The sequence below is a fragment of the Acomys russatus genome, chromosome 31, assembly GCF_903995435.1.
Source record: "Acomys russatus chromosome 31, mAcoRus1.1, whole genome shotgun sequence".
In the NCBI taxonomy this organism is placed as follows: Eukaryota; Metazoa; Chordata; class Mammalia; order Rodentia; family Muridae; genus Acomys; species Acomys russatus.
This window is the reverse complement of record NC_067167.1, coordinates 4,799,847-4,827,374: the sequence shown is the minus strand read 5'-3', so window position 1 is coordinate 4,827,374 and position 27,528 is coordinate 4,799,847. Positions and strand designations below refer to the sequence as shown.

At 53.0% G+C, this 27,528-nt stretch overlaps 3 protein-coding genes across 3 annotated transcripts; 2 read left to right on the top strand and 1 right to left on the bottom strand.

Annotated features, from left to right (window-relative positions):
- The first annotated feature begins 610 nt into the window (after nt 1–610).
- Tubb4a (tubulin beta 4A class IVa) lies at nt 611–8,534 on the top strand. The gene is given in 5 exon segments (XM_051172875.1): nt 611–830; nt 2,179–2,287; nt 2,425–2,535; nt 7,333–8,057; nt 8,059–8,534. Coding segments are annotated over 5 exon segments (1,335 nt in total). The 5' UTR covers nt 611–773; the 3' UTR covers nt 8,392–8,534.
- A 1,212-nt stretch (nt 8,535–9,746) lies between these two features.
- On the top strand, nt 9,747–22,942 carry Dennd1c (DENN domain containing 1C). Its single transcript, XM_051172876.1, has 23 exons — nt 9,747–9,899; nt 11,254–11,318; nt 11,408–11,451; nt 11,617–11,666; nt 12,742–12,861; nt 14,335–14,404; nt 14,601–14,678; nt 14,776–14,841; nt 14,928–14,981; nt 15,079–15,189; nt 16,468–16,568; nt 17,017–17,062; nt 17,178–17,279; nt 17,352–17,477; nt 17,748–17,852; nt 18,110–18,203; nt 18,301–18,341; nt 18,559–18,630; nt 21,122–21,166; nt 21,252–21,359; nt 21,875–21,942; nt 22,055–22,262; nt 22,368–22,942. The coding sequence occupies exons 1-23, from the start codon at nt 9,883–9,885 to the stop codon at nt 22,932–22,934; spliced, it is 2,358 nt and encodes a 785-aa protein (XP_051028833.1). The 5' UTR covers nt 9,747–9,882; the 3' UTR covers nt 22,935–22,942.
- Nucleotides 22,943–22,994: 52 nt separating this feature from the next.
- Nucleotides 22,995–26,770, bottom strand: Crb3 (crumbs cell polarity complex component 3). The gene is made up of 4 exons (XM_051139768.1): nt 26,315–26,770; nt 25,351–25,427; nt 23,862–24,005; nt 22,995–23,486 (listed from the first exon to the last, which is right to left on the bottom strand). The coding sequence occupies exons 1-4, from the start codon at nt 26,385–26,387 to the stop codon at nt 23,412–23,414; spliced, it is 369 nt and encodes a 122-aa protein (XP_050995725.1). The 5' UTR covers nt 26,388–26,770; the 3' UTR covers nt 22,995–23,411.
- Nucleotides 26,771–27,528: the final 758 nt, after the last annotated feature.

Sequence of the window (27,528 nt, the reverse complement as noted above, 5' to 3'; positions counted from 1 at the left end):
CAGTAACAACACAAAGACGTGCTGATGTGGGGAAAGCACCCTGATGTTCGTTTGTGGGGTTCAGGTATGAGTCTTATTCCTCTAGTGTGGGTCTCCAAGCTCTCCCTGGGTGATGTCTTGCCAGAGACCCAAGTGCCAGGCGGCAAGGGAGTTCTAGCGTTGGCCAGCGCTCCTCAGACTGCACAAACATTTCCTGCAAACATGAAAGGAAAACTGTGGAGGGTTCCAGAAGAGACCTCCAGGAACCAGCGGTATCTCCCACACGTACCTGCCACCCTAAAACCAAACTCCACTCTGGAGATCCTGGAGCTAGGAGCCACCACCTAGCCCCACCCATACAAAGGTTCTGAGGAAGTAGGGAGTCCCGATGATGACGTGAAGAGGGAGAAGCAGACAGAGAAACTGAGGCTGAGGCTGGGGTGAATGGTGTTTACGTGACCCGGCATGCAGCCTCTCTGAAACCCGAGTGGAGAGGAAGGAGTCACTGATGGCGCCTGGAAGCTGGAATAGGTCTCAGAAAAGGTTCTTAACTGAGGAGATTCCTACATCTCCCAGGCCCCTCCCTCCATCCTTCACTGCAAGCATCCCAGGCAGTCCAGGAGGCGGAGCGTGCCAGCGACCGGGGCGGTGACGCGGTACTGGCTGCACGAATATAGAGGCGCCCGGGGGCCGCAGATACAGAGCTCCGCGGCCACCTCATCCAGTCTCCAGAGACAGAGCCACAGCGGTCCGTCGACACCCGCCCATCAGCAGCTACCAGCAGCGCCACCACCATGCGGGAAATCGTGCACCTGCAAGCCGGGCAATGCGGCAACCAGATTGGGGCCAAGGTGCGCTGGGCTGGGTAGCGAGTGGGGATGCGGAGGGGCGCAGAAAGGGGTCCTTGGCTCCCCTAAGACTCACCCGGGAATTCTGCATCTCAGGGTGGTGGGGGAGGGGAGCAAAGGCAGAGCCAGGCTGGGAACAAAGAGGCCGGTGATGGGGGCAGGGCCTGGCCTTGTGTCCCTTGGCCACAGCTGGCCTCACAGCTGGGCCACTGTCACCCTCGGTTGCCCGGCACAAAGAGGCACGACCCCCTTCCTCCCAGGACTGCAGCTGGGATGGACAGGCACCGAGTGGCTCTGGTGGGGCCCAGCCTCTCCCTACCCCCAACTTCTCCCTTCTTGCTGGCTCATTCTTTGCTGTGGCTATGAGGGCTATGAGTTCCCCAGTCACCTCACAGGCAGACAGTCAGCGACTGAAGTGGCTTTATGGGTGTCCTAGACGCAGCATCTCTCAGCCCTTCCCGACTGGCACTGTGACACACTCTTACATCTTAGCACTTTGTGGGCTAGAGGCAGGAGCTCCAAAACAGCCTCCCACATGCAATAAGTTGGAGGCCAACCTGAGCTACATGAAACCCTGTGTCAAAAAAACAACGGGGGGGGGGCGCAGGGGCGGTGCTATAGCCCAGTGGGTAGAGCCTTTGCCCGGGTGTGGTACACACCTGTCACCCCAGCCACAAGGGACGTGGTGGGAGGAGATCCAGAGTTTAATATCATCCTAGGCTATCCAATGAATTTCAGGCTAGCCTGGGCTTTTGGAGACGTTGCCTCAAAAATAACAAATAATGGGGAGGTAGGGGGTAGAGACAGGGTCTCTCTGTGTAGCCCTGGCTGTCCTGGAACTCACTCTATAGACCAGGCTGGCCTCGAACTCACAGTGATCCCACCTGCCTCTGCCTCCAAAGTGCTAGGAGTAAAGGCATGTGCTACCACCGTCCAGCATAAATGATTTTTTGAAAAGACAGCAAGTCTTCAAGGACAGCCTGGTCTACAAAAGCAAGTCCAGGACAGCCAAGGGTAAACAGAAAAACCCTGTCTCAGAACAACAACAACAAAGGACAACAAGTCAAAAAAGCTATTCAACCCTTCCTAGCATCCACCCCATCAAACAAACAACAGGGCAGGCAACATGGGTCCTCCGGGGCTTGTGGCCGAACCTGAGGGCAACATAGTGCCAGGTCCTACATTCTGGAAGGGAATAACCATCTAGCAAACTGTCCTCTCATCTCCGCGCAAGCATGCGCCATGAATGTACACACATAAAATAAGATGTTTGTGTAAAAAAAAAAAAATGTTTGTGGTACAGCACCAAGGAAAATCTGTTCAGCTCTACTGTCCCCCACCCATCCTCTAGTTCTGGGAAGTTATCAGCGACGAACACGGCATTGACCCCACCGGGACCTACCATGGAGACAGTGACCTCCAGCTGGAGAGAATCAACGTCTACTACAATGAGGCCACAGGTAGGGCAGCCAGTGGAATGGAAACCTTCTAGAAGATGGGGCCAGGGGGATGGGCTGGCAAGAAGTGACAGGATGTGCCATGGAGCCTGCTGGGCCTGGCACTCACCCCAGCTACCCTCCATCTGCCATCCCCACAGGTGGAAATTATGTCCCCAGAGCCGTGCTGGTTGACCTGGAACCAGGCACCATGGACTCCGTCCGCTCCGGCCCTTTTGGCCAGATCTTCCGGCCAGACAACTTTGTATTTGGTGAGTCTCCTCTCCCGGTGCCGGCACACAGCATGTTTGTTTCTGTTTCTAAATGCTTACAGAAGATTCTTATCTGGGCACTGTGGCACACGTCTGTAATCCCAGCGCTTGGGAGACAGAGACAGGTGAATCTCTGTGAGTTCAAGGCCAGCCTGGTCTACAAAGGGAGTCCAGGACAGTCAAGGCTACGCAGAGAAACCCTGTCTTGAAAAACAAAACAAAAAAAGAATATTCTCTAACTAGCACCAAAGAGCCTACAGTAACATGGCAGCCAGGGATTTGATTTGGGACACCAAAAAACCCCTGGGGAAATACAGCTGAGGACCTCCATGAGGGGCTTCTTTAAAGACAAGGTTTGTTCTGTGTTTAGATAGGGTCTCCCTAGCCTCTATATAGCTGAGGTTGGCCTTGAACTAACTTATGCAGCTTCAGATGACCCTGCGTTCCTGATCCTCCTGCCCCCACCACTCCAGTACTGGGATGGCCAGTGGTTTTCTGTGGTGCTATGTGGCTGGAGCCCAGCGCTTCATGCATGCCATAGGAACACTCTGCCCGCTGAGCCCCAGAGGAGCACTCTGCCCTCTGAGCCCAGGCCCAGAGGAGCACTCTGCCCACTGAGCCCCAGAGGAGCACTCTGCCCCTGAGCCCCCAGAAGAGCACTCTGCCCACTGAGCCCGGGCCCAGAGGAGCACTCTGCCCCCGAGTCCCAGAGGAGTACTCTGCCCCTGAGCCCTAGAGGAGCACTCTGCCCACTGAGCCCAGGCCTAGAGGAGCACTCTGCCCCTGAGCCCCAGAGGAGGATTCTGCCCCTGAGCCCTAGAGGAGGATTCTGCCCCTGAGCCCTAGAGGAGGATTCTGCCCACTGAGCCCAGGCCTAGAGGAGCACTCTGCCCCTGAGCCCCAGAGGAGCATTCTACCCCTGAGCCCTAGAAGAGCACTCTGCCCACTGAGCCCCAGAGGAGCACTCTGCCCACTGAGCCCCAGAGGAGCACTCTGCCCACTGAGCTCCAGAGGAGGATTCTGCCCCTGAGCCCCAGGGGAGCACTCTGCCCACTGAGCCCCAGAGGAGCACTCTGCCACTGAGCCAGCCCAGAGGAGCAGTCTGGAGACCATGTGCTTAGGAAAGGTGTCAGCAGGTTCTTTGTAGACACCACTCTACTTTCCAGAAGGAATCTAACCCAGAGGAGTCGGTCCACCGCCACAAGGCTGGTGTTTGTCAGTCTGTCTCTGCCTCCTGCCTTTGGATGTCACCTCCACGGGGTTGGCAGAGAGTCAGAGAGGGAGCAAGCAGGTGGCCGCTTTGTTCTCTATTGCAGATTGCAGCCCTAGCAAGTGACCTTGGGCAAGTGAGTTTCCCTTTCTGGTGGCTACAAAATTTGTGGAAGATAACGTGTGCCTGTGTGGGTACGGCACATACAAGTTCCTCAGGAAATGGCTCTGGAGAGAAAGATATAAAAAAGTGAGCCAGGCTTGGTGGCACACGCCTTTAGTCCCAGCACTCAGGAGGAAGAGACAGGTGGATTATTGTGAGTTTGAGGGCAGCCTGGCCTACAAATCAAGGCCAAGACAGCCAAGACTACACAGAGAAACCCTGTCTCCAAAAACAAATAAACAAAGGGGAAAAAAAAAAAAAAAAAGAGTGAGGTGGGCCACCCAGCTCAGTGGCACATGCCTGTAATTCCAGCACTCAGGGAGACAGAGGCAGGTGGATCTCTGTGAGTTCAAGGCCAGTCTGATCTACAAAGAGCCCAGGACAGCCAAGGCTACACAGAGAAACTTGTCTCCAAAAACAAAACAAAGAAACAAACAAACAAAAAAAAAAAGTGGGCCAAAAAGAGCATGTACACAAAAAGTGGGAATAGTGTGTACATGAGAGATGGACAGAGAAACAGACAGAGAAGAGAAGGAGATAAGAAAAGAAGGCAGAGAGAAAAGAAAGAGAAGAAAAGATTAAAAGGAGGTTTGAGGAGATGACAGTTGGTGAAGTATTCAGTGTGCAAGCAAAAGGGATATGAGTTCAAATCCCACACACTCTTTTATGTCAATAACCCTAGCTCTGGGGAGAGTGGTGACAGGTGACTCCCTGGAGATCACTGGCCAGCTAACAGTTGGCTAACTGTTGAGTTCTGGTTGAGTGAGAAGCCCTGTCTCTAAATAAATAAATAGGACAGAGATAGAGGAAGACACCAGGCATTGACCTCTGGCCTCCACACACATGAACACACACACACACACACACACACACACACACACACACGACATGGAGGGGCCTATGAGTACTGGTGGAGACGGAATTCCAGGCTGACGACTGGCCTGTGCAATGTTCCCAGAGCAGGACGAAACCCTGTGTGTTGGAGGAGCACCCAGGACGCCATGTGACCATAGCAAAAGAAATAAGAGACAGACAACAATTCAGGGTAAACAGGCTTTTGTGGGCTGCAGCTGGGAGGAAGGGGGGCGGGCAGGGGAAGGATGAGCAGCCTGGACCTGACTCAGCTCACGGGCACCCTCTGGCTGCTGCAGAGAGAACAGACGTGAGACAGAGCCTAGTGAGGGAACAAGGAGGATGCAAAAGAGAGTTTCAAGCTTAGATGAGGTATGATTTTATTTAGCTTTTTGTAGAAGCCCTCTAGCTTCTGGATGAAGGCGTGGCAAAATTCAAACACTATTATCTGTAAAGTATCACAACACACAATAATCGGGGCCCGGACCCTCCTGGTACTCCAACCATCTTTAACTCCAGAGCACCTGACGCCCCCTTCTGGCCTTATAGGGTACTGCAACTCACACCGTGCACAAGCAAGCAGGAAAAATGCGTGCTCACACACACAAAAAATATGAATAAAATGTGAAAGACAGCTATATAATCAAATTAACACATTTTATAACTGTTTGATAATGTATTAATTACAATTTATGCCTATTATATTAAGTGACTTTGTCAACAATAACAATAATAGTTGTGCTGTATTATTACACTGTAGGGGTGACTGCAGATAGTAACAATATACATCTCTCACGCAGCTGAGGGGATAGACATAACACTGATGTATGCTTGGGGAATTTGGTATCTTTATCCTAATTCAAACATTGTACAGTATGGACCTGTATCAGAATACAATGTGGCCCTCTACAAATGTGCATGATTTTTTAAAGATTTACTTATTTATATATATAACTAATTCATATGAGTGACCAATCTGCATGTACAGCTGCTCAACAGAAGAGGGCGCCAGATCCCATTATAGATGGTTGTGAGCCACCATGTGGTTGCTGGGAATTGAACTCAGGGCCTCTGGAGGAGCAGCCAGCGCTCTTAACCACTGAGTCATCTCTCCAGCCCTAGACGTGTGCTTATCTGGCATGCTTGAAGCCCCGGGTCCCATGCCCAGCACCACAGAAACTGGGATTTCTGATGTCTGTCATCATCTCAGTGCTCAGTGGAGCAGGGGAGTCAGGAGTTCAAGGTTAACCTGTTATCCTTAGCTACACATGGAGTTTGAGACCAGCTTGGGCTACATGAGGCCCTGTGTCTAAATGAACAAATAAATAACTTGGAGCCTGGCATAGCAGCCTACACCTGTCACCCCAGCAGTTAGCAGGCACACAGCCAGAAACTCATGAGCAACCAGGGCTACAAAGGGAGAACCCATATAAAGAATTAAAATAAAATTTAAAAACCACCCAAGACAAACAGTTGGGGGCAGGCGGAGGGGGGCTGGAGAGATAGCTCAGTGGTTAAGAGCACTTGCTGCTCTTCCAAAGGACCTGAGATTGAGTCCCAGCACCCACAGCAGATGGCTCACACCCACCTGTAACTCCAGCTCCTGGGGGGATCTGATACCCTCTTCTGCTCTGCAGGGACACAGGTACTCATGTGTAGGCACATATACATAAAAATTGTTTTGGGTTTTTGCTGTTGCTGTTGTTGTTACTGTTGTTTTGGCTTGGTTTAGTTTGGGGGGGTTGTTGTCTTCTTCTTCTTCTTCTTCTTCTTCTTCTTCTTCTTCTCCTTCTTCTTCTTCTTCTTCATCTTCTTCTTCTCCTTCTCCTTGTTCTTGTTTTTCACAAGATTTTTCTGTGTAGCCCTGGCTGTCCTGGGTTCCATTTGTAAGCCAGGCTGGCCTCGAACTCACAGAGATTTACCTGCCTCTGCCTCTCAAGTGCTGGGATTAAAAGCATACACCACCACACCTGGCCTTGGATTTTTTGTTTGTTTGTTTGTTTGTTTGTTTGTTTGTTTAAGGTCTCACCGTAGGGCTGGAGAGATGGCTCAGAGGTTAAGGGCACCTCTAGAGGTCCTGAGTTCAATTCCCAGCAACCACATGGTGGCTCACAACCATCTATAATGTGATCTGATGTCCTCTTCTGGCCTGCAGGTGTATATGCAGGCAGAGCACTGTATACATAATAATAAATAATAAATCTTAAAAAAAAAAAAAAAAAAAAAGTCTTACCATATAGACCTGGCTGTCCTGGAACTTGAGATGTAGACAGGCTCGCCTTAAATTCACTGCGCTCAGCCTACTTTGCCTCCCCAGTGCTGAGATTAAAGGTGTGTGCCACCTCCTGAGTGCTGGAATGACAGACAGCTGAGGCCACCAAACTTGGCTTCTGCCTATGGCAAGGCTGGAACCTGGGGCCTCATTCTTGCTAGGCAGGCCTCTGTCCATGGACCTAGCCAGGCATTTTTAACATTTTCTGGTCTAATGAATCAGACACTAGGGTGAAGCTCAGACTGGTTGGAGGGCCCACCCCTCCTGCGTGCTTGGGAATCCAACCCTGTCCCTTCTCCAGGTCAATCAGGAGCTGGCAACAACTGGGCCAAGGGTCACTACACCGAGGGCGCGGAGTTAGTGGATGCCGTCCTGGACGTGGTGCGTAAAGAGGCTGAAAGCTGCGACTGTCTTCAGGGCTTCCAGTTGACCCACTCGCTGGGCGGTGGCACCGGCTCTGGCATGGGGACCCTGCTCATCAGCAAGATCCGGGAGGAGTTCCCAGACCGGATCATGAACACGTTCAGCGTGGTGCCATCGCCCAAGGTCTCTGACACGGTGGTGGAGCCCTACAACGCCACCCTCTCCGTGCACCAGCTGGTGGAGAACACAGATGAGACCTACTGCATCGACAACGAGGCCTTGTACGATATCTGCTTCCGCACGCTCAAGCTGACCACGCCCACCTACGGAGACCTCAATCACCTGGTGTCGGCCACCATGAGTGGGGTGACCACTTGTTTGCGCTTCCCGGGCCAGCTCAACGCAGATCTGCGCAAGCTGGCCGTGAACATGGTACCCTTCCCTCGTCTCCACTTCTTCATGCCTGGATTCGCACCCTTGACCAGCCGTGGCAGCCAGCAGTACCGGGCCCTCACCGTCCCTGAGCTGACGCAGCAAATGTTCGATGCTAAGAACATGATGGCTGCATGTGATCCGAGACACGGTCGATACCTGACAGTGGCCGCTGTCTTCCGGGGACGGATGTCCATGAAGGAGGTGGACGAGCAGATGCTAAGTGTGCAAAAGCAAGAACAGCAGTTACTTCGTGGAGTGGATCCCCAACAATGTGAAGACGGCCGTGTGTGACATCCCGCCCCGGGGCCTGAAGATGGCGGCCACCTTCATCGGCAACAGCACTGCCATCCAGGAGCTTTTCAAGCGCATCTCTGAGCAGTTCACTGCCATGTTCAGGCGCAAGGCCTTCCTGCACTGGTACACGGGCGAAGGCATGGACGAGATGGAGTTTACGGAAGCGGAGAGCAACATGAACGACCTGGTGTCAGAGTACCAGCAGTACCAGGATGCCACGGCTGAAGAGGGCGAGTTTGAAGAAGAGGCGGAAGAGGAGGTGGCTTAGGTCTTCCGCCATCACTCTGCCCCTGGGGCACACCAGCAAAGCTTTGACCCTGAGCATCCCATGAGCATCTTCACCTTGAGGGGCCACGCCCAGAGCCCAGGTTGCATCTACCTGCTTTAACCTCTGAACCCCACCTTCTCTCCAACCCTGCCAGGAAGTGCTCTTGGAGTTCCCGTGAGCCTCCACATACTCTTATCCTCCTTGGATCTTGAAATCCTATCTTTTATCCTACGTCCCTTTCCTGGCATTCCTGAACCATTCTCCACCTCTGCCATACCCAGATAATCTCTCTAGATCTTCACTTCCATTTCACCCACTCCCATAAAGCCCTCTTCACCTCTCACCTTGCCATACCTTTGACCTCACAGTTCCCCACTCCTGAACCCAGCACCTTCACTCTCGCTCCCATAAGTCCCTGTGTGTTCCTGCCCTGGTGCCTTAGTTCAGTTCTCGCCAGAGAAGTGCTGAAGGGGGAGGAAAGAGAGGCCTGTCACCTGGGGTGAGGGAGCCCCTCCCCACTACCCACCACCACCCTGCTCTCCCCGCTGAACCCCCGCCACCATCAATAAATGAGTCATGGCTATGATACGGCTTTCTGTTCCATTTCGTTTCTTCTCTGAGTGCAGCTAGGGAGTGAGTGGAGGGCCACACAGAGTGAAGGAGGGCCACTGAAGATCAGATTTTGGAGTGGGTGGGTACAGGGATTGCAGAGCCAAACAGACAAGGCTAGCTAGACCAGACTGACTCTGTGGTATAAGACAAACCATTTGCACACCAGGAACGTGCCTGCTTTCTGCCCTTATTGCCAAAGTTGGGGCCACAGCCTGTACCCTAATAAATCAAATAAGATTTGTCTCCAGTGCTCTAAAGTTTACTTCTTGGGGTACAGATGAGGACTCTATTTTTTGGTAATACCCTCACCTGTCTGCCTGTCTTCAGTCAGTTCTGTGACCTCTCTCAGTGAGGGTGTGTGTGTGTGTGTGTGTGCGCGCGCGCGTGCGCACGCTCACCCTACCTGGGTCCTGCGTCTCTCTGCATCTCTGTTGGGATTCCTTCATGACTCCAGGAGTCCCCTTCTGTCACCCTCTTTTGCCCTTCAGTGTGGCTGCCCCCTCCCCCTTTTAAATGAAACAGAGGAACAACAAAGGGAAAATGATTTGTGTGGTCTTCACAGACTTTCCATACTCAGAAGACTCAGGAAGGACCGAGCTGGGTGTGACCGTGGGGACCATAAGGGTGACACCAGACCTCCCAGCCGCCTGCCCCTGCTTCTTACCCTACCTAGGCCATGAATAGAGGACGCCTGAGTTACTCACAGTGGGTGGGGGCAGGGGCCTCCTTCGTCTGGGAACGTCACCCTGTTAAACTTCCTCTCTCAGCCACACAGGAAGCTGAGCAGATCAAGGGCCCAGCCCCAAGCAAGCACAGGCTCCCCCCAGCCCCAGGAGCCCTGGGGGGAAAGGGCCCAACTGGGCCAGCCCTGCGGAGACCATGGAATCCACAGAGAAGTAAGAGCTGTCTCCCCCGCCCCCATCTTGTGCAGCAAGCTTGCCAGGCAAAGCCCCCCCAAAAAAACAAAAAACAAAAATCATGGTAGCCGGGGCTTCAGCAGGGGAGGGCCCAGGAAGTATAGCCATCCACCCACCGGGGTGGACTCTCAGGGACCTGCTAGGGCCATGCATGGGCCCTCTTCAAGGCTGCTGGCTCTGGAGCTGTGTAAGGAAAACAGAGGCTTGAGGAGTGTGCTGCCCCAATAAGGGAGGTGTTATACAGGAGGGTGGTTTCCAGCAGGAGGGTGGTGAGTAGTGAGATGTGAGAAGACACGGTGGGAGACTGTGCGTCAGCCTTAGCTGGGGACTTAGGGGTGCCTTGTAGCCACACAGCAATGAGATGCTGAAGGTACCCATGTCAGGGTGGTATGTAACAGTATGGGATAAGATGTCTGCAAGTCAGCCACCTCCCTTGGTTTCTAAAAGCTAAGGCCCTAGCATCTTCTCTGAGATGCGGCAGGCAGCAGGGAAGGGTAGGCTGTAGGCTTGCAGTTCAGAGCCAGGGCAGCCTTGTTCTTCTTTCTCTGCTGAGGAGCATGGGCCCCACAAAATCTCCCGTGGAGACATAAGGACAAGCCTTAAAGATGCTCAAAGGCACAGGGAGAAAAGAGACAGGACTCAGATGGTGCATACCTGAAACACTGCAGCTCTACCCCACAGATTTAAGGGATGGGCACCAGACAGAATCACAAGTATGCTATTTTTTACATAAGTGCTTTTTACACACAGACACACCATCACAGGCAGGCAGGGGTGGTCCCTCCCCCATCTGTCTCCTCTTGCCCTACCCCCCCCCCCCCCACCCCGTGTGTGTGTGTGTGTGTGTGTGTGTGTGTGTGTGTCTCTCTCTCTCTCTCTCTCTCTCTCTCTCTCTCTCTCTGGAAACAGGAAACAGGGTTGCAGTATGTAGCCCTGATTGACCTGGAACTCCTATGTAGACCAGGCAGGCCTTGAACTCACAGAGTTCAGCCCACCTTTGCCTGGGGTTAAAGGTGTGGTCCCCATGCTGGTTTCCTCTCTCTTTTTCCTTTTTTTCTCTGGCCCACCCCCCCCCCCATCCTTCAGCAGCATAGTCACACATGGCTCCATCCCTCAGGGTACTCACACCAACACACACCTAGTTCCATACAGGTACAGAATAGGGACCACACAGAAACACAGAGGCAAGACTCAGAATACACACAGTCACACACTCACACACTCACACTCACAAATACATTCACACACACACATTCACATACACACACACACACACACACACACACATACACACACACACACACACCTGCTAAAGCCCCCTCATGGTCCACAGAAGGCATCCCCCTGCTGTGTTTGACTGGTTCTTTGAAGCTGGCCGTCCCCACTCCTTGGAGGAGGGTAAGTTGGGAGAGCTGGGGCTGAAAAGGTGGCGGGGGGGGGGGGGGTGTGGGGGAGGCCATAAGCTCAGCAGTAGGCTCTCCCTGCAGATCCCCCCATCCTGCGGCAGTTCCCTCCAGACTTCCGGGAACAGGTATTCAGAAGGCATCCAGGACCAGTCGGCAGAGGGAGGGGGCTGTGTGGGCCTTGAACCGAGAACTGAGGTTTGGGGGGGGGCGCCTTGAACCGTGAATTGAGGTGGGGGCACGGGGAGGGGGGGCAGCATGAGTGATGTGTTAATGCTTTTTCTCCTCTCCAGGAAGCTATGCAGATGGTGCCCAAGTTCTGTTTCCCTTTTGATGTAGAAAGGTATGGAAGGGACAGATTGATGGGGACTCAGAGCCCTTGGGAACTGCAAGCAGGACCCTGACAGCTAACGAACTGAAGGACATGGGAAGCTAGGTAGTCCCCTCAGAGGAGACTCCATATGAGAGGCAGACCTCAAGCGCCATTTTCCAGAAGTCATCCATTTTTTTTTTTTTTTTAATGTGGGCCATCTTGCCAGCCCTACACTGGTTTAGTATTGTTTTGTATTTTATGTTTCTTTCCCTTGCCTGGGTGTTTTGCCTGCATGTGTGACTGTGCACCACTTGCCTGGTACCTTGGGGTGAGGGGAACCAAAAGAGGGCATCAGATCCCCTAGAACTTCAGTTGCAGATGTTGTGAGCCACCATGTGGATGCTGAGACCTAAACTCCATGGGAAGCAGCTAGCGCTCTAACCACTGAACCATCTCTCCAGTCCCTACACACTCATCTTGTTTTTTGAGACAGGGTCTCTTACTGGCTTGGAAGTCTCCAAGGAGGCTTTACTGGTCATTGAGCTCTAAGGACTTCTTGATTTCACCTCCCTGACTCTGGGACCAGGTTTAATTTAATTATTTTATTTAATTGTATTGATTACGGGGGTGGAGGGAGGTACACCTGTGGCACAGGACCCAGGTCCACGGTCAAAGGGTAATTTCCCTTCCACCATGTGCGTCTCCAGAGACTGAACTCATACAGCCAAGCTTGCAATGACAAGCACCTTTTCCTGATGAGCCACCTCCCCGGGCCTCCAGATTTTCTTTCTTTTCAAAGACGGGTCTGGGGAATAGAACTTGGGTCATCAATCTTACAGGGAATGCACCTTAGTGGTGATATGAAGTCAGCCTCCAGGACTTAAGAGTTTCTGACTCCCAGGAACCGGCAAGCTCCCATACCAAACCACAAAAAAAAAAAAAAAAAAAAAAAAATATATATATATATATATATATATATATATATATATATATATATATATATCGTGCATACACGGGCCATCTTGGGGGTGTGATAGGAGGAGTAGGGTGTACAGAAGTCAGAAAATAGATGCCCAGTGTGCACCAGAGCCTTTCCCCCCTCCAGGGAGCCGCCCAGCCCTGCCGTCCAGCATTTCACCTTCGCCCTCACTGACCTAGCGGGCAACCGTAGATTCGGCTTCTGCCGCCTGAGAGCCGGTGCGTGGAGCTGCCTCTGTATCCTAAGGTGGGTGACATGAGCACCTGAAGCCAAGTACAGACAGGTGGGGCCAAACACTAGGCCTCACAACAATGAATACAGAGACGTACAGCTGGTCCGAGTGCAAGAGTGAGAGACCCGCAAAGTGCTCAGCCTGAAATGGGACATGACAGGACGGATGCTCAGGAACACACAGACACGAGGAGGAGGAGGAGGAGGAGGAGGAGGAGGAGGAGGAGGAGGAGGAGGAGGAGGAGGAGGAGGAGGAGGAGGAGGAGGAGGAGGAGGAGGAGGAGGAGGAGACAATGATGCCGCAGCAGCCAGATGAAATCCTGCTGGGAGGGGCTCATGAAGCCCCGCCCCTAACTTAGCTGTTAGCAACTGATGGCTGCTCTCTGAGGAGAGGCTTGCGGTGCGCCTGTGGATGGCCCTACAACCACACACTTACAGATAGCACTAAGTGGATGCAGTGGGTTGGGTTTTTTTCTTTTGTTTTGTTTTGTTTTTAGTTGGTTGGTTGGTTTTCTTTTTGGAAGTGGGGGGGGGGAGGGCCATGCGCTAAGAGTTTGAAATAGGATATCGCTATGTAACCCTTACTGGCCTGGAACTCATTATGTAGAACAGGCTGGCCTCAAACTCCCCGAGATCCTCCTGCCTCTGCCTTCTGACAGCTGGGGATTAAAGGTATGTGCCACTATACCTGGCTAATTCAGTAAGTTTTTTTAAAAAAAGAAAAGGCCTAAGGGCTGGGCGGTGGTGGTGCGCGCCTTTAATCCCAGCACTTGGGAGGCAGAGGTAGGTGGATCTCTCTGAGTTCAATGTAAGCCTGGTCTACACAGCAAGTTCCAGGACAGCCAGAGCTATTACACAGAGAAACCCTGCTTTAAAAAAAAAAAAAAAAAAAAAATGCCTAAAATTAAGAAGGGAAAGTTGTGGGGAGGGGGTTGAAGTGGTGGGTATGGTACTGGTCAAAACACATGGCATGCATGCATAAAAAACACACAGTATCAGTGGCGCACACCTTTTATCTCACCATTTGGGAGGCAGAGGCAGGTGGATCCCTGTGAGTTCGAGGCCAGCCTGGTCTACGGAGCAAGTTCCAGGACAGCCAAGACTACACAGAGAAATCCTGTCTTGAAAAACCAAACCAAGCCAACAAACAAAACTAGACAGAAAGAAAGAAAGGAGCCGGGCATGGTGGCGCACACCTTTAATCCCAGCACTCGGGAGGCAGAGGCAGGCGGATCGCTGTGAGTTCGAGGCCAGCTGGTCTAACAAAGTGAGTCCAGGATGGCCAAGGCTACACAGAGAAACCCTGTCTCGGAAAAAAAAACAAAAAACAAAACAAAAAATAAAAACAAAAACAAAAAAGAAGAAAGAAAGAAAGAAAGCCAGATAGTATGCACGCATGAAATTCTCAAGCAAGTTTGTAAAAGCATCAGATCCCTCAGAGGCACTTTCTAAACCCTGACCCTCCCGGCTTTCTCTCTCTCTCTCCAGCCACCTTCCCTGGTTTGAAGTGTTCTACAAGATTCTCAATACTGTGGGGGACCTCCTAGCCCAGAACCAAGTGAGACCAGCCCCCCCCCCCCCCCCCCCCCCCCCCCCCCCCCCCCCCCCCCGCCTCTCTCCATTCCCTGTCTGATGCGCGAGGCTTCACCTGAGCTGAGGCTGTTCTCAGGAGTCCCCACCCCACCCCAGTCTGAACGGAAACGCTCAGAATCCCAAATCGATCCTCCGCTACTAACCCCTCCTGCATCCCTCAGGTCTCAGAGGCTGAAGAACTCCTACAGAACTTGCAGCGACACCCCCTTCCTGGTCCCCTTTCAGAAGGACCAAAAATGGTGAGTAGCTCCCAGGTCTTTGGGGTCTGGTTTCTTGTTCGCTAAGGAGGATTGCGAACCAGGCAGGTGCACCATACACTTAACTCCTGTCCTCCAGGATAGCAGCACCGCCATCTGGAGCGAGTGTGGCATCTTACCTCCCGCCCTGCGGAATAACAAGCTGGTGAGTGAAGCTCCCATTCCCCGCCTACCCTCAGCCCCCGCCATAGACTGACTGAATCTTCCTTCTCTCTGGCAATCCCCCACAAGCTCTCTTGTTTTGTGGCCCCGGATTCTGCCGGCCTGCCATCTATTCCTGAAAATGTGAGTAAAGGGGGATGCAGCGTGAACTACAAAAGGTGGGACGGCCAATCTTGGCTATTTGCCCCACGCCCAGCCACTGTGCCTCTCCGCTCCTCAGAGGAATCTTACTGAGCTGGTGGTTGCAGTGACGGATGAGAACATCGTGGGGCTCTTCGCGGCGCTGCTGGCTGAGAGGAGGGTCTTGCTCACAGCGAGCAAGCTCAGCACTGTGAGGCGGGACCCTCTCCCCTGGGGAAGGGACACTAGGGCGGACTCCTAACCCCCTTTCATTCAGCCCCTCCCTAGAGGAGACAAGCTGAGGAGGCTGCACAGTGGCTCCAACTCCCGGCCTAGCTCCGCCCCTCTAGAAGCCGAGGTTAAACTTGCCAGCCCCAGCCTTAGCTCAGTGGGTGGAGCGCTCACCTAGCAAAACATGAAGGTTCCCGTCCTAACCTGGCATCAGCCAGGCCTGACAGGCATGGTGGTTTACACCTGGAATCCCAGCACTGGGAGTCTGAGGCAGAAGGATTAGAAGTTTAGGGAGGCCACTCTGAGAGAGCTAGTTTGAGGCCAGCCTGATACATGAGACCCACCAACAAATAGACAAACAAATTTAAAAATAAAAATAAAAATAAAATTATATATATATATATATATATATATATATATATATATATATATATATATATATATATATATATATATATTCTAGGGCCAGTGAGATGGCTCAGCGAGCAAAGGTGCCTACAGCTAAAGTTTGAGGAGCTGAGTTCAATACCCAGGGCACACCTGGTGGAGAGACAGACCCAACTCCTCCAAAGCTGGCCTCCAGATCTCCACAAATGAGCACACACAGGCAGACTCACTCAAAAATAAATAAGTGTAATTTTGTTTTTGACTTCCAGTGCCACTCTTATGTTTTACAGTATAAAGATAGTTTTTGGGTTTTTTTTAATGTGTATGACTGGATGTGGGTGCCCTAAGAGAAGATCCCCTGGAGATGGGGTTAGAGGCGGTTGTGAGCCACCATGTGGTTGTGGGGAACTGAACCTGGAGTCTGTGCAAGAGCAGCCAGTGCCCTAACTGCTAGGCCACCTCTCCTGCCCCTCAAGTGTGTTTCTGTGCATTTGGCTTTTTTGTTTTTCTTTTCTTTTCTTTCCAAGACAGGCTTTCTCTGTGTAACCTTGACTGTCCTGGATCTCACTTTATAGACCAGGGTGGCCTCGAACTCACAGCGATCTGCCTGCCCTCTGCCTCCCGAGTGCCGGGATTACAGGTGTGCGCCACCACATCTGGCTCAGAGTTATCTTTTTATCTTAGCGCATGGAACTGTAACTGGCGAAAATCCTGTTTTCCACTCCCTTCCTAGGGGGCGCCTGAGTTCCACCCAGTTCCCCAGTCATGGATGGAGGATCAGGGGGATCTAAGCCTCCACCTGAGCGATCCAGGACCCTGAAGTAGGGACTCTTAGGCCTGACTCCACCTCCTCCTTCCTACTCACCCCCAGCTGACAGCCTGTGTTCATGCGTCCTGTGCTCTGCTGTATCCCATGCGCTGGGAGCACGTTTTGATCCCCACACTGCCCCCACACCTACTGGATTACTGCTGGTGAGGAAAAAAAGGCACGGGGGCGGGGAGGAGGGAAGGGGGGCAGGGGGACAAGGGATGAGGAAGAGTAGGCAGAGGGAAAGCCTGGAGTGTTGCTAGCCTTTAATCTTAGCATCTGTGAGGCTCTCTTTGTGTTCCAGGCCAGCCTGGTCTACAGTGAAACCCTATCACAAAAAGTTAAATTATAAAGAGTTCACCCGGGCATGGTGGCACACGCTTTAAATCCCAGCACTCGGGAGGCAGAAGGAGGCAGATTCGCTGTGTTCGAGGCCAGCCTGGTCTACAAACAGTCCAGGACAGCCAGGGCTACACAGAGACACTTTGTCTCGAAAAAATCAAATAAATAAATTAAATTAAACAAAGAGTTCCTGGCTAGCCAGGACAACATAAGGCAAGCATAGGCGAAAGGCTTGGGGTGTGGTTAAGGCATGCATCTGCCTCTCCACAGTGCGCCCATGCCCTACCTCATTGGAGTCCACGCCAGTCTCTCTGAGGTAAATGCTGAAACACCCCGAGGCTGGGACTGAGGAGGAATTCCCCCTTCCTCCAGTTCCTCAGAGCCCCTCCTCTACCTGGCCTCTGAAAGACGACCGCATTTGCCTCCTGCAGAGAGTTCGGGAGAAAGCACTGGAAGATGTTGTGGTGCTGAACGCCGATTCTAACACTCTGGAGACGCCCTTTGACGATGTGCAAGCGCTGCCTCCTGATGTGGTCAGTGCCACCACCTCCCACCCCTGTCCCTCAAGATGGAGCCTCCACTCAAGGCCTCTCCTCTGTCGTCAGGTATCCCTGCTGAGGTTTCGGCTAAGAAAAGTTGCGCTGAGCCCCGGGGAAGGGGTGTCCCGTCTCTTCCTCAAAGCCCAGGCCCTGCTCTTTGGAGGGTACCGCGAAGCGCTTGTCTGCACTCCGGTGAGCAGGTGGGGATGGGACAAGCCTCTCAAGAGATAAGTTACAACAGCAAGAATGCCTAGTGGTTTAGGGTCTCTGGTAGCCTAGGCTAGCCTCAAACTTAATATATAGGCCAGGATGAATTTGAACTCCTGAACCTTGCGGGTTTGTTTGTTTGTTTGGTACACAGTAGGCGCCCAGTCAGTGTTTGCTAGGTGGCTATGAAGTAGGAAGAAAGATGGTGGGCATCAGGAGAGCAGCAGGGAGCTCTGGAAGGAATCCTTCTTCCAGGGTCAGCCGGTGACGTTCAATGAGGAAGCCTTCTTGGCTCAGAAGGTCGGGGCGCCCCTGCAGGCCTTCCACAAAAGAGCAGTGCACCTGCAGCTGTTCAAGCAGGTGAGAGCGCTGGGGGTGGGGCTGGAGGAGGGGCTTAAAATGAAGAATTAGGGGTGAGGTGCTAGTCCCTGTGGGCCGGGCCTAAGGTGAGAAATAAGGATGGGCTGCGGGCCCGTGTGGGCGGGGCCAAATTGGATGCCAAGTTTCTAGAATGGTTTTCCGATGCCCCGGGCCTTGAGAGGGCCCTGGCAGGGCTGCCTTCTAAGTCTTCAGAGAACAGCAAGTAGTTGTGTCCGACCCTCTGTCCCTACCTCAAGTTCATCGAAACCCGACTGGAGAAACTCAACGCTGGAGAAGGCTTCTCAGACCAATTTGAGCAGGAGATTATTGCCTGCTGTGGGGCTTCTTCAGGTGAGCCCCGGAGGGCTCTCACCCCATCAGCTCCCCAAGTTTAGGTCTGCCTTAGCAATCACAGCTCTCTCCCTCTCTCCCTCTCCCTTCCTCCCAGGCGCCCTTCGATCCTACCAGCTCTGGGTAGATAGTCTTAAGGTAATAGAGAGCAATCTTTGTTCTTCATCTCTCATCACAGACCCCAGGAAGGGGCTTGGTTAAAACTGGTGGAGGCACAGAGAGGGAGGGGGCTGCCTAACAGAAGACAACCTGAGCTGGGAAATGGAGTGTTGGATCTTGCCCTGGTGGCCTCGGGGAGGGGGGATGGGGAAGGCCGAGTTTCTCCTTTGGTCTTTTCTCACCCAACCCCCTACAGAAAGGCAGTGATGCCCTCCTGCATTCAGTGAAGGCTAAAACCCGACCAGCTGTCAGGAACATGTACCTATCGGTGAGACATGGTGGCTGCGGTGACCAAGGGGAGGGGACAGAGGGAATCTCTGTGTTCTATGCGTGTGTGTGCCTGTGCATGTAGAAGCCAGAGCCACCTTGGGGTTTGCTTTTGAGAGAGGGTCTCACTATGTGGCTGGCTTTGAACTCATAAATACAGCTGAATTGCCTCCTGAATCCTGGAATTGGTGTGCCCTACTATACCCAGCAACTTTGGAGGGGGGGTTTTTCCCCCAGGAGGGGCATTACATTTATTTTAGGTATGTGTTTGTGCCATGGTGCATGTGTGGAGGTCAGAGGACATCTTGTAGGAGTTGATTGTGTTAGCCGGGCTGGGCTGCACACCTTTAGTCCCAGGCAAATCTTTGTGAGTTTGAGTTTGAGGCCAACCTGGTCTAAAGAGCAAGTTCCAGGACAGCCAGGACTATACAGAGAAAAAAAAACCCATCTCGAAAAACAACAACAAAGAAGTTGGTCGTGGGCTTCCACTCCTGTAGGTCCCAAATGTGGGGACTGGGCTCCAGTTGTCAGGCTTATGGAAATCACAGTCACCTTCACCAGCTGAGGCTCGGACAGCCCCCATACCTTGTTTCCTGAGGCAGGGTCGCCCATTGAAGCTGGGGCTCGCCAACTAGGCCAGTCTGGGTGGCCAGTGCTCTGGGGGGCTTCCTTCTGCCCCCAGCTGTAGCATCCCAGGCGCACACCACCACACCCAGCCTTCCTTTTTTGTTTTTTGTTTTTTCTTTTTTTGGTTTTGTTGTTGTTGTTTGGTTTTTCAAGACAGGGTTTCTCTGTGTAGCCCTGGCTGTCCTGGACTCACTTTGTAGACCAGGCTGGCCTCGAACTCACAGTGATCCTCTTGCCTCTGCCTCCCCAGTGCTGGGATTAAAGGCATGTGCCGCCACCACCACGCCCGGCTTCACCCAGCTTTCTCTGTGGGAGGAAAGGCTTTAACTGACTGGCCCTTCCCTCCAGCCCAAAAGATAGTCTTGAGTATTCACAGAGGATTTTTTTTTTCCAAGACAGGGTTTCTCTGTGTAGCCCAGGCTGGCCTCAAACTCACAGCAATCCACCTGCCTCTGCCTCTGCCCCCCAAATGCTGGGATCAAAGGTGTGCACCACCACACCCAGCCTATGCTTCCTTGTTCTTTGCCTTCTCTTTTTCTTTCTAGTGTGCGTGTTGTGTAGGTGTGGGGGGGTGTGTGTGTGCCTATGGGCCTGCTTGTATATGCACTATGTGTGTGGAGGGCAGAAGAGGGTACTGGACATCCTGTGACTGGAGGTTCCGGCAGCCATGATCCACCTGATGTGACTGCTGGCACTTGAACCAGAGTTCTCAGCAAAAGCAGCAAACACTCTTGGCTAATGAGTTCTCTCCGGTCCTACCATATATAGGCCAAGGGTGGGGGTGGGGTTGAAGCAGGGTCTCATTAGGTAGCTCAGGCTGGCCTCTAGCTCTGCCTCCCAAGTGCTGAGCCTAAAGGTGTGGCCACCATTCATGGCCTGCCTCATACATTATCGGTAGAACTACTTTTTGCCCGTTTTCACTGGGCAACCAGCCGTGGCTACGTGAGAAGAGAGCTTGAGGCTAGCCCAAGGCACGTGAGACTACTTTCTCAAAAACCAACCTGAGTCTGGAGACACAGCTCTCCCATAGAGTGGTGCACACACACAGCCCTAGGTTTCATCACTAGCATCATATAAACTAGGCATAGTGGTACACACCTGTCATCCCAGCATTAGGGAGGGAGAGAAACAGAAAGATCAAAAAGTCAAAGGGAGGGGAGCTGAGCAGAGGTGGCGCGCGCCTTTAATCCCAGTACTTGGGAGGCAGAGGCAGGTGGGTCTCCAAGTTCAAGGCCAGCCTGGTCTACAATGTGAGTTCCAAGATAGCCAGGAACTCAGAAAAACCCTGTCATAGATAGATAGATAGATACATACATACATACATACATACATGCATACATACATACATACACACACACACACATACACATACATTTTTAATTAGGGCTGGCAAGATGTTTCTTGCTGTCAAACTTGGCAACCTGAGGTTGATTCCCTAGAACCCAGATAGAGAACCAGCTCCTTCCGTTGTACTCTGCCCTCCACACTGACATTCCCTCTCCCCCAAATAAAACATATAAACACTATTAGACACGCTCACCAACTCCGCCAGCCAAGCTCCACTGCCTGCTCTTCGTTACTTAGCTTCTCCATTCTCGATTATTTTGGTCTGGAGCTCGAAATTTCCTTCAGAGCAGCCTTTACATTTCAGGTCTGTCCATTTGACTTTAACCCTGCACACGATGGGCAGACCTTTGGTTTATGGCAGGGCGACTCCCTCCAGGAATATTGTGCACCAGTCAAAGACATAAAACATAGCTTGAAAGATACAAAGATGGGGTGGTTGGTAGAAAACAGCTCTCCTAGGAACCCAGGTCTGTGTCCTGTCACCTCAGATCTAATGCTGTGTTGGGTCACTGTCCTAGGCGAAGAGTGGCTTGAAAGGTGTGCAGAACCTGCTCATGATTAAGGTAAGATGATCCGGGGTGACTTCCCCCACTCACAGGAAGTAGGAGTGGGGATGGTACCCCAGCCCACATATACTTCCCTTCACAGGATGGAGACTCTGGCCTGCAGAGGGGGGGCTCCCTGAGAACCCCAAGCCACATCAGCCGCTCAGAACGCCTGCAACAGCGCCTTCCTATCAGCCAGCACTTTGGACAGGTGAGGATGCCCGCCCCTCCCACCACACAGACACCACTGAGGGTGCCTACCCTCCATCATCCTCCACTCATCCCCCGTGTTCACCAAACGACCTCCCTTTGTTGAGGCTGAAATGTAGCTCGGTCACTATACAGCCAAGGATGGCTTTGAAACTCCTGATGCACCACACCCAGTTTAAATGGGGCCAGGGACTGAACTCAGGGCCCTGTGCTTGCTAGGTAAGACCTATACCAACTGAGTTATATTCTCTTGGTTTGGGTTTTTAAGAGCACACTGGTCTCAAACTCAGAGATCCACCCCAGCCCGTGTTACGCTTTTAGAGGAATCTCATATGTAGGACTCAATCAGGATTCAAACTTGGATCGATGCTCCTGCCTCAGGCTCCAGAATACTGAGATGACAGACATGCACCAACAAGCCCAGCTCTGTCCTTCCAACTTAAGCTGGAAAGCCCTAGCCTTGGATTCTGCAGCTTCCGGGGCCCCTCCCCATCCTTTCTCCCTTATCTTTTCCAGAACAGGCCCCTGCGCCCTAGCAGGAGAGTCAAGCGGGAAGGGGCACCTTCCGAACCCCTGGGAGAGAGGTAAGAATTGAAGTTGTTCAGAGTTGGAGGTACAAGGGTCACAAGTGACGAGGAGGGACGTCTAGACCCTGGAGCATCCTGATGAAGCCCAGGATGGCCATCTTCAATGCAGGAGCCCCGTCTTGAGCCCGAAGGATGCTCAGAGTCCCTGGGCAGAGGAAACTTTAGACGGCAGCTTTCTGGGGTCGGGAGAAGAACTGGATCTCCTGGGCGAGATACTAGACAGTCTGAGTGTGGAAACCAAGAGTGGCGGGCGGCTGAGGGCCAGCCAGAGTCTGAACTGCTGTCAGCAAGGAGCCTCGGAGAGCTGTTTCAGCCTGGTGACAACCCCCTCTTCTCCCTCCCTCCCCCCATCGCCCCCTCCCCACGCGTCAGTTTCTTCCCCATCTGACATCAACCACAACCCCCAATCTTGCTCTGCCCAGCCTGACATCCCAGCAAGGTTGCCATGGCAACTAGATGAGGAAGAGCAATCCCCTGAACCGCAGCCCTGGTCCCTGCCATCTCTGCAGGACAGCCCGTCTTTAGAGGAAGTAAGCTACTCAAAGAACTCCTGCTCTCAGGCGTCCTCAGACATCTCGCTGCCACCGCCACCTGCATCTTCAGCCACTTCAGCAGATCCCAGCAGCCAAGAGGACCCCAAATCCTCTCCTCTCACAGAGCTGGATCCTGGAACCCCACAAAGCCCTCGCTCCAGGCTCCTCACAGTCCCCACTCAGCCTGGTCCTCCAGAAAGCCCCCAACTTCTTGTCCCCACAGAGCCCAACTCTGATGGTGTCTGGACATTACAATCCAGTCAGTCTCCCTCACACTCCAATTCTCCAGAGGACCCCAGAAAACATCCTCCCCAGGCCCTGCTGGGTCAGGCTCACATCCAACCCCTCAAGGAGCTAGGAGCCCTCACTTCTAACATCTCTCAGATAAGCAACCAGCAAGCACCCCAGGCCAGGCAACCTCGAGTTGCTGATCTAAAGAAGCATTTTGAAAACTGAGATCAGAGGTGTGGAGGGGGCCCCCCGGGCTCTCAATAAAGCTGATTTTTTTTTTCTTTGATACGTTTACCTGGGGCCCTCTGTTAGCTCAAAAATGTACCTTCATCCATCACCCCAAGTGATCTCTTGGGATAAGCATCTTTAAGGTTCATCTGAAGGTCCTTCCCCCTACTTCCAGCCTGTTAAGACCCCCGAAAAGCTTACAGTTCAAATCTAATCCATCTAAGCTAATATTCCCACAAGCTTTAAAAAAAAAAAAAAACACCTTTATTGTACCTTACTCTCAATTTCATATAAATATATAAAAAGTGAGCAGCCCCCATCCGCCCTTGGCCTCAAAGTCAAAGTCTTTGAAGAACTTTCTTCCCTTCTATTCTTACGCATTGGGTGAGTCTGACTGCCCAGAGAGGGTGCTGCCTTCCCCCAAGCTCACACAGCACATAAGGGAATATGGGTGACAAGAAGGAAGGGGAGGAACTAAATGGGCAGGCAGCCCCGCACTGGCTCCTTGGAGTCCTGGGGGGCCCGGGCCTCAGCTGCTGCGTGGGAAAACTGAAAGAAAGGACAGGAGGTTTGTTGGGCCTGCAGTCATGGAAGAAGACACAGCAAAGACAAGATCGTATGAGGTAAACATGAGGAGGTGAGGGCCCCCGGCCCCAGCACCCCCAGCGTCATGCAGAGCCAAGCAGAGGCAGCATGCTGCATAGCCCACCAGCCGGGTGCCCCAGGCTTCCCCACCCCAAGTCTTCCTGAGCCGTCAGAGGCTGGCGCGTCTCCCAGGTGGCTGCTGTGTGCCAGGGTGTGCCGAGGCAGTCCTGGATGGATGGTGGTGGTGGTGATGGCCCGTGGCCGACACCCCAGCGTTCAGATGAGCCGCTCCTCCGGGGGCAGCTTGAGGTTGGGGGGTGGTGGAGCACGGGCACCCACCTGCTCCTCACTGCTGGGCCGGTAGGTGCCCTCTGTCTGGCGCTTTTCTCGAAGTTTCCGCATTAGCAGGAACAGCAGCACTGCTATGAGGAGGACTCCCAAGATGGAAAAGACCACAATAATGGCTACTACGGCCTCTGAAGACTGTAGAGAGTAGGAAGGCGGACAGGTGTGACCAACTATATGTGGGCCCTACTCAGCCCACCTAAGCCACCCACCAGGGGTCCTGTCACCCTGTCTGCTTTCTGGAGTTCTGAGAAATAAGTCCCCTGTTCCTCCCACACCTGCCGGCTCTGGGCTACATATGAACATTGGAGAGAGAACCATATACAAGCCTCTTGTTCTCCCTTCTGTTTTCCTTTCTGTCTTTCTTTTTCTTTAGTTGGTTTTTCGAGAGAGGGTTTCTCTGTGTAGCCCTGGCTATCCAGGCCTCTCTTTGTAGGCCAGGCTGGCCTTGACCTCACAGAGATCCCTCTGCCTCTGCCTCCTGAGTGCTGGGATTAAAGGTGTGCACCACCACGCCCCGGCTCCTTTCTGGATGCCTTTTGCGTTCTTTGTTTGTTTGTTCAGAGTCTCATGCAACCCAGGCTGGCCTTACTATATAGCTAAGAATAACTACGAGCTTCCTGCTACCTCCTCCTCCTCCTTCTCCTCCTCCTCCTCAAAGCTGGTACTGAGTGAGAAGGTAGGTGTGTGCCACCACACCCAGCCTTTTTATTGTCGTATGGTCTCATCTATACCCCAGGCTGGCCTTGAATTGTGGCAATCCTCCTACCTCAGCCTCCTGAGTGCTAGGGTGGCAAGTGTGTATCACCATGCCCACCAGGCAAGACATAGTATGTTTATTTATTTTACTTTTTGGAGGTAGGATCTCATGGTAGCCCTGGATAGTGGATAGCCTGAGACTCACTATGTAGACCAGGCTGGCATTGAATTCAGAACTCCATCTCTGTCTGTCTGTCTGTCTGTCTGTCTGTCTGTCTGTCTCTCTCTCTCTCTCTCTCTCTCTCTGTGTTTGTGTGTGTCTGTCTGTCTGTCTCTCTTAGTGTATGGACTACCACCCCCAGCAAGACACAACATTCTTGTCCAACTTTATAGACAGAGGGGTCTTGCTACCCTCTGCCTGAAACTCTAAGTGGTCCCATTGCTGTAGCTTTGTGGGTAGAGGGTTTGCCTGGCATAAGACCCTGGATTTGACTCCCAGCACCCCATATACCCAGCATGACAACACACAAATGTCCCCTCAGCAATGAGGCTATGAAGGTAGAAGGTCACCTGGCTACAAAGGAAGTTTAAGGCCAGCTGAAGCTATACCAGACCCATTTTAAAAAATAAAAAATTCAGGGCTGTGGCTGGGGTGTAACCTGGTTGCCAAGCATGTGCCTAGCATCATCTGCCTGGCCTCAGAAATAAGGCCTGTCTACCTGTCCCAGTAGACTGGTTCCTCACACACCTGCTCGAACTGTCTGTGGCCCCCCTCCCAACTCACCAGGCCCTCATTGGAACCGGAGTCTGGGGTTTGAGTCGAGTTATTTGTGAAAAGGTCCATTGTGAAAGGGTCCGGTGCTGTGAAACAGAAGAGAGAGAGAGAGAGAGAGAGAGGAAAAAAAAAAAAAAAGAGTCCATGCCAGGGTCTGCACTAGGCATCACTTCCACACTGCTCGGCTAGACCTTGTAAAACTCCAAGACAGGCTGCGGTACAGTCAGGCCACCCATGCCACCTCCAGTGAGGTGTTGGTTCCTCTGACCACCCCTCAGCCCAGCAGGGGATAATCTGGCCACCCAGGGTCGCCATTGTTAGCCTGTCTATTAGACCAGATGGCTTCCAGAACAGTGTCCCCACCACCATCACTCTGGCCCAGGGCCCTTAAGGACCTGGGCGGGGCTCATCCTTTCCTTGGAGTGTGTGACTCACTCGCCCCCCACCCCCACCCCCAGGCTCCCGAAACTGGAACCAGAGAGACACAGAGGGAAAGTCTGGCTGGGTCCACACCTACGGAAGGGCCAGCCCTGTCAGCTGGGCCTTCAGGCCTCCTCCAGGTCCCCTGGCGGCTTAAGACTCTCAACTATGCAGACTCAGGTGCCCAGGCCCTCCCCTCCTCCACCTCCCGGCTCTGCCCAACAACTCCTAGCTCCCAAATTCCACAAGACTTAAGGACTCAGGAATTCTGGGCTGCGGGTGCGGGGTTTACTTGACGGTAGAGCGCTTTCCTAACGTGCAGGAAACCGTGGGTTCGAGGCCCAGCAAGGCAAAAGAAGAAAAAAAGAAAAGTTCGGAAGTGGGCTAGTCTAACTTCGTAGTTCAGCCCCGACCCTTACGGACTCCTTCCCCAAACACATTCCAAACCCATCCCTCAGACCTTTCACTCTTTCTGGGTTGCAAATGACTGGCACTTCCGAGTTCCACCCGGGAACCCTCCTCCCACCCCAGCTCCGCCCGGGACGGTACCTACTTGCTTGGCCCAAACCGGCGGGGAGCATCGGCAGGCCGAACGCCAAGAGCAGCCCCAGGCCTGGGGTCTCCATGAGCTTGGGCGACGAGTTGGTGGCGCCAAAGACAGGACTTCCCCAGGGCGCCAATTCCTACCGCATCTTGGGGTCGAGGAGGACACCTGCACCCCGAGACCTGGGGATCAGAACAGGAGAGAGGCCGCAGCGTGGGGTGGGGGGGCTGGACTCAAGCCCTGGCCCCAGCGACAGGCAACCCAAGCTTGAAGTGAGCTCCCCGCCCTCCGCGCCAAGGGTCAGAGATTTAAAGATTAACTCCCCGGCTGCGTTCTTGGGCCAGGCAAAGGAAAGGAGGAGGTGGGGACAGGACAGGCTGCGCGCCCTTCCTCGCTACCTGGCTCAGGAGTTTGAGAGGGACTTCGCGCAGGTTCCCAATCCTAGGTCCGAGGCTGGAACCCCGAGTCGCTGTCCTTCACCCCGTCGCTCTGGATCCCACCCGCCCCGCCTGCTCACGTGACCCGGAAAGTTTAGTCACTCACCTAGGCAAGGAGCGCACTTCCCGGCTTGTGCACCTGAGCATGGCTAAGAGGGGCGGGGCCAAGGGGGCGGGGCCGCGCAGTTGAAGCACCTGTAACGGGAACCCCCATTGAGACAGGGAGCAGCAGCGTGTAAGGCGGAAGGAAGCCAGCAGGTGTAGGGACTGCACAGGTGCGTCCCCTCTGTAGCAGGCGTGTGCAGTCGCAGGGGGCGTGGCGACACGACAGAAAAATACACACCTGTGATGGGCGGGCTTTGATGGGTAACACTGAAGAATTCACACCTGCTCAGACCTAATGCTAACCTGTATCCTAAGAATTCTGGGAACCGAGGCAGGAGGATCCCAAGTTCAAGGCCAGCTGCGCAACTCTATGAAACCCTATTTTAAAATAGGACTGGAAGGATGGCCAGGACACCTGCCTTGGATCACCTAGTGAAGGTCAGGGGACGTAGAGCCCCTGCCTAGGACGCCTTACTGACGGGATCTGCCCTGTGTCAGCCATGGATTCCTCCCCAGCATGCCTGAGACCCTGAGTTCTGTCTTCATCCCACAACCAACCAACCAACCAACCAACGTATATGGGATTAGTTCTTTAGAAAGATGTACATGTGGACTTTTATGTATAGGGTAGTCAGGACACCTGCTTTGAATCAAACCCATGCTGTAAAAAAAAAAAAAAAA

Bases quoted from the DNA above. Each gene is read 5' to 3' on its own strand.
- Crb3 (XM_051139768.1), bottom strand. From the start codon at position 26,387: ATGGAGACCCCAGGCCTGGGGCTGCTCTTGGCGTTCGGCCTGCCGATG. The intron at 24,006-25,350 runs GTGAGTTGGGAG...TACTCTCTACAG, and splicing joins CCGGTTCCAATGAGGGCCTG to TCTTCAGAGGCCGTAGTAGC. The intron at 23,487-23,861 runs GTGGGTGCCCGT...CCTTTCTTTCAG, and splicing joins GGCCCAGCAGTGAGGAGCAG to TTTTCCCACGCAGCAGCTGA.
- Dennd1c (XM_051172876.1), top strand. The intron at 14,679-14,775 runs GTGAGTAGCTCC...CCTGTCCTCCAG, and splicing joins TTTCAGAAGGACCAAAAATG to GATAGCAGCACCGCCATCTG. The intron at 17,853-18,109 runs GTGAGAGCGCTG...CCCTACCTCAAG, and splicing joins ACCTGCAGCTGTTCAAGCAG to TTCATCGAAACCCGACTGGA.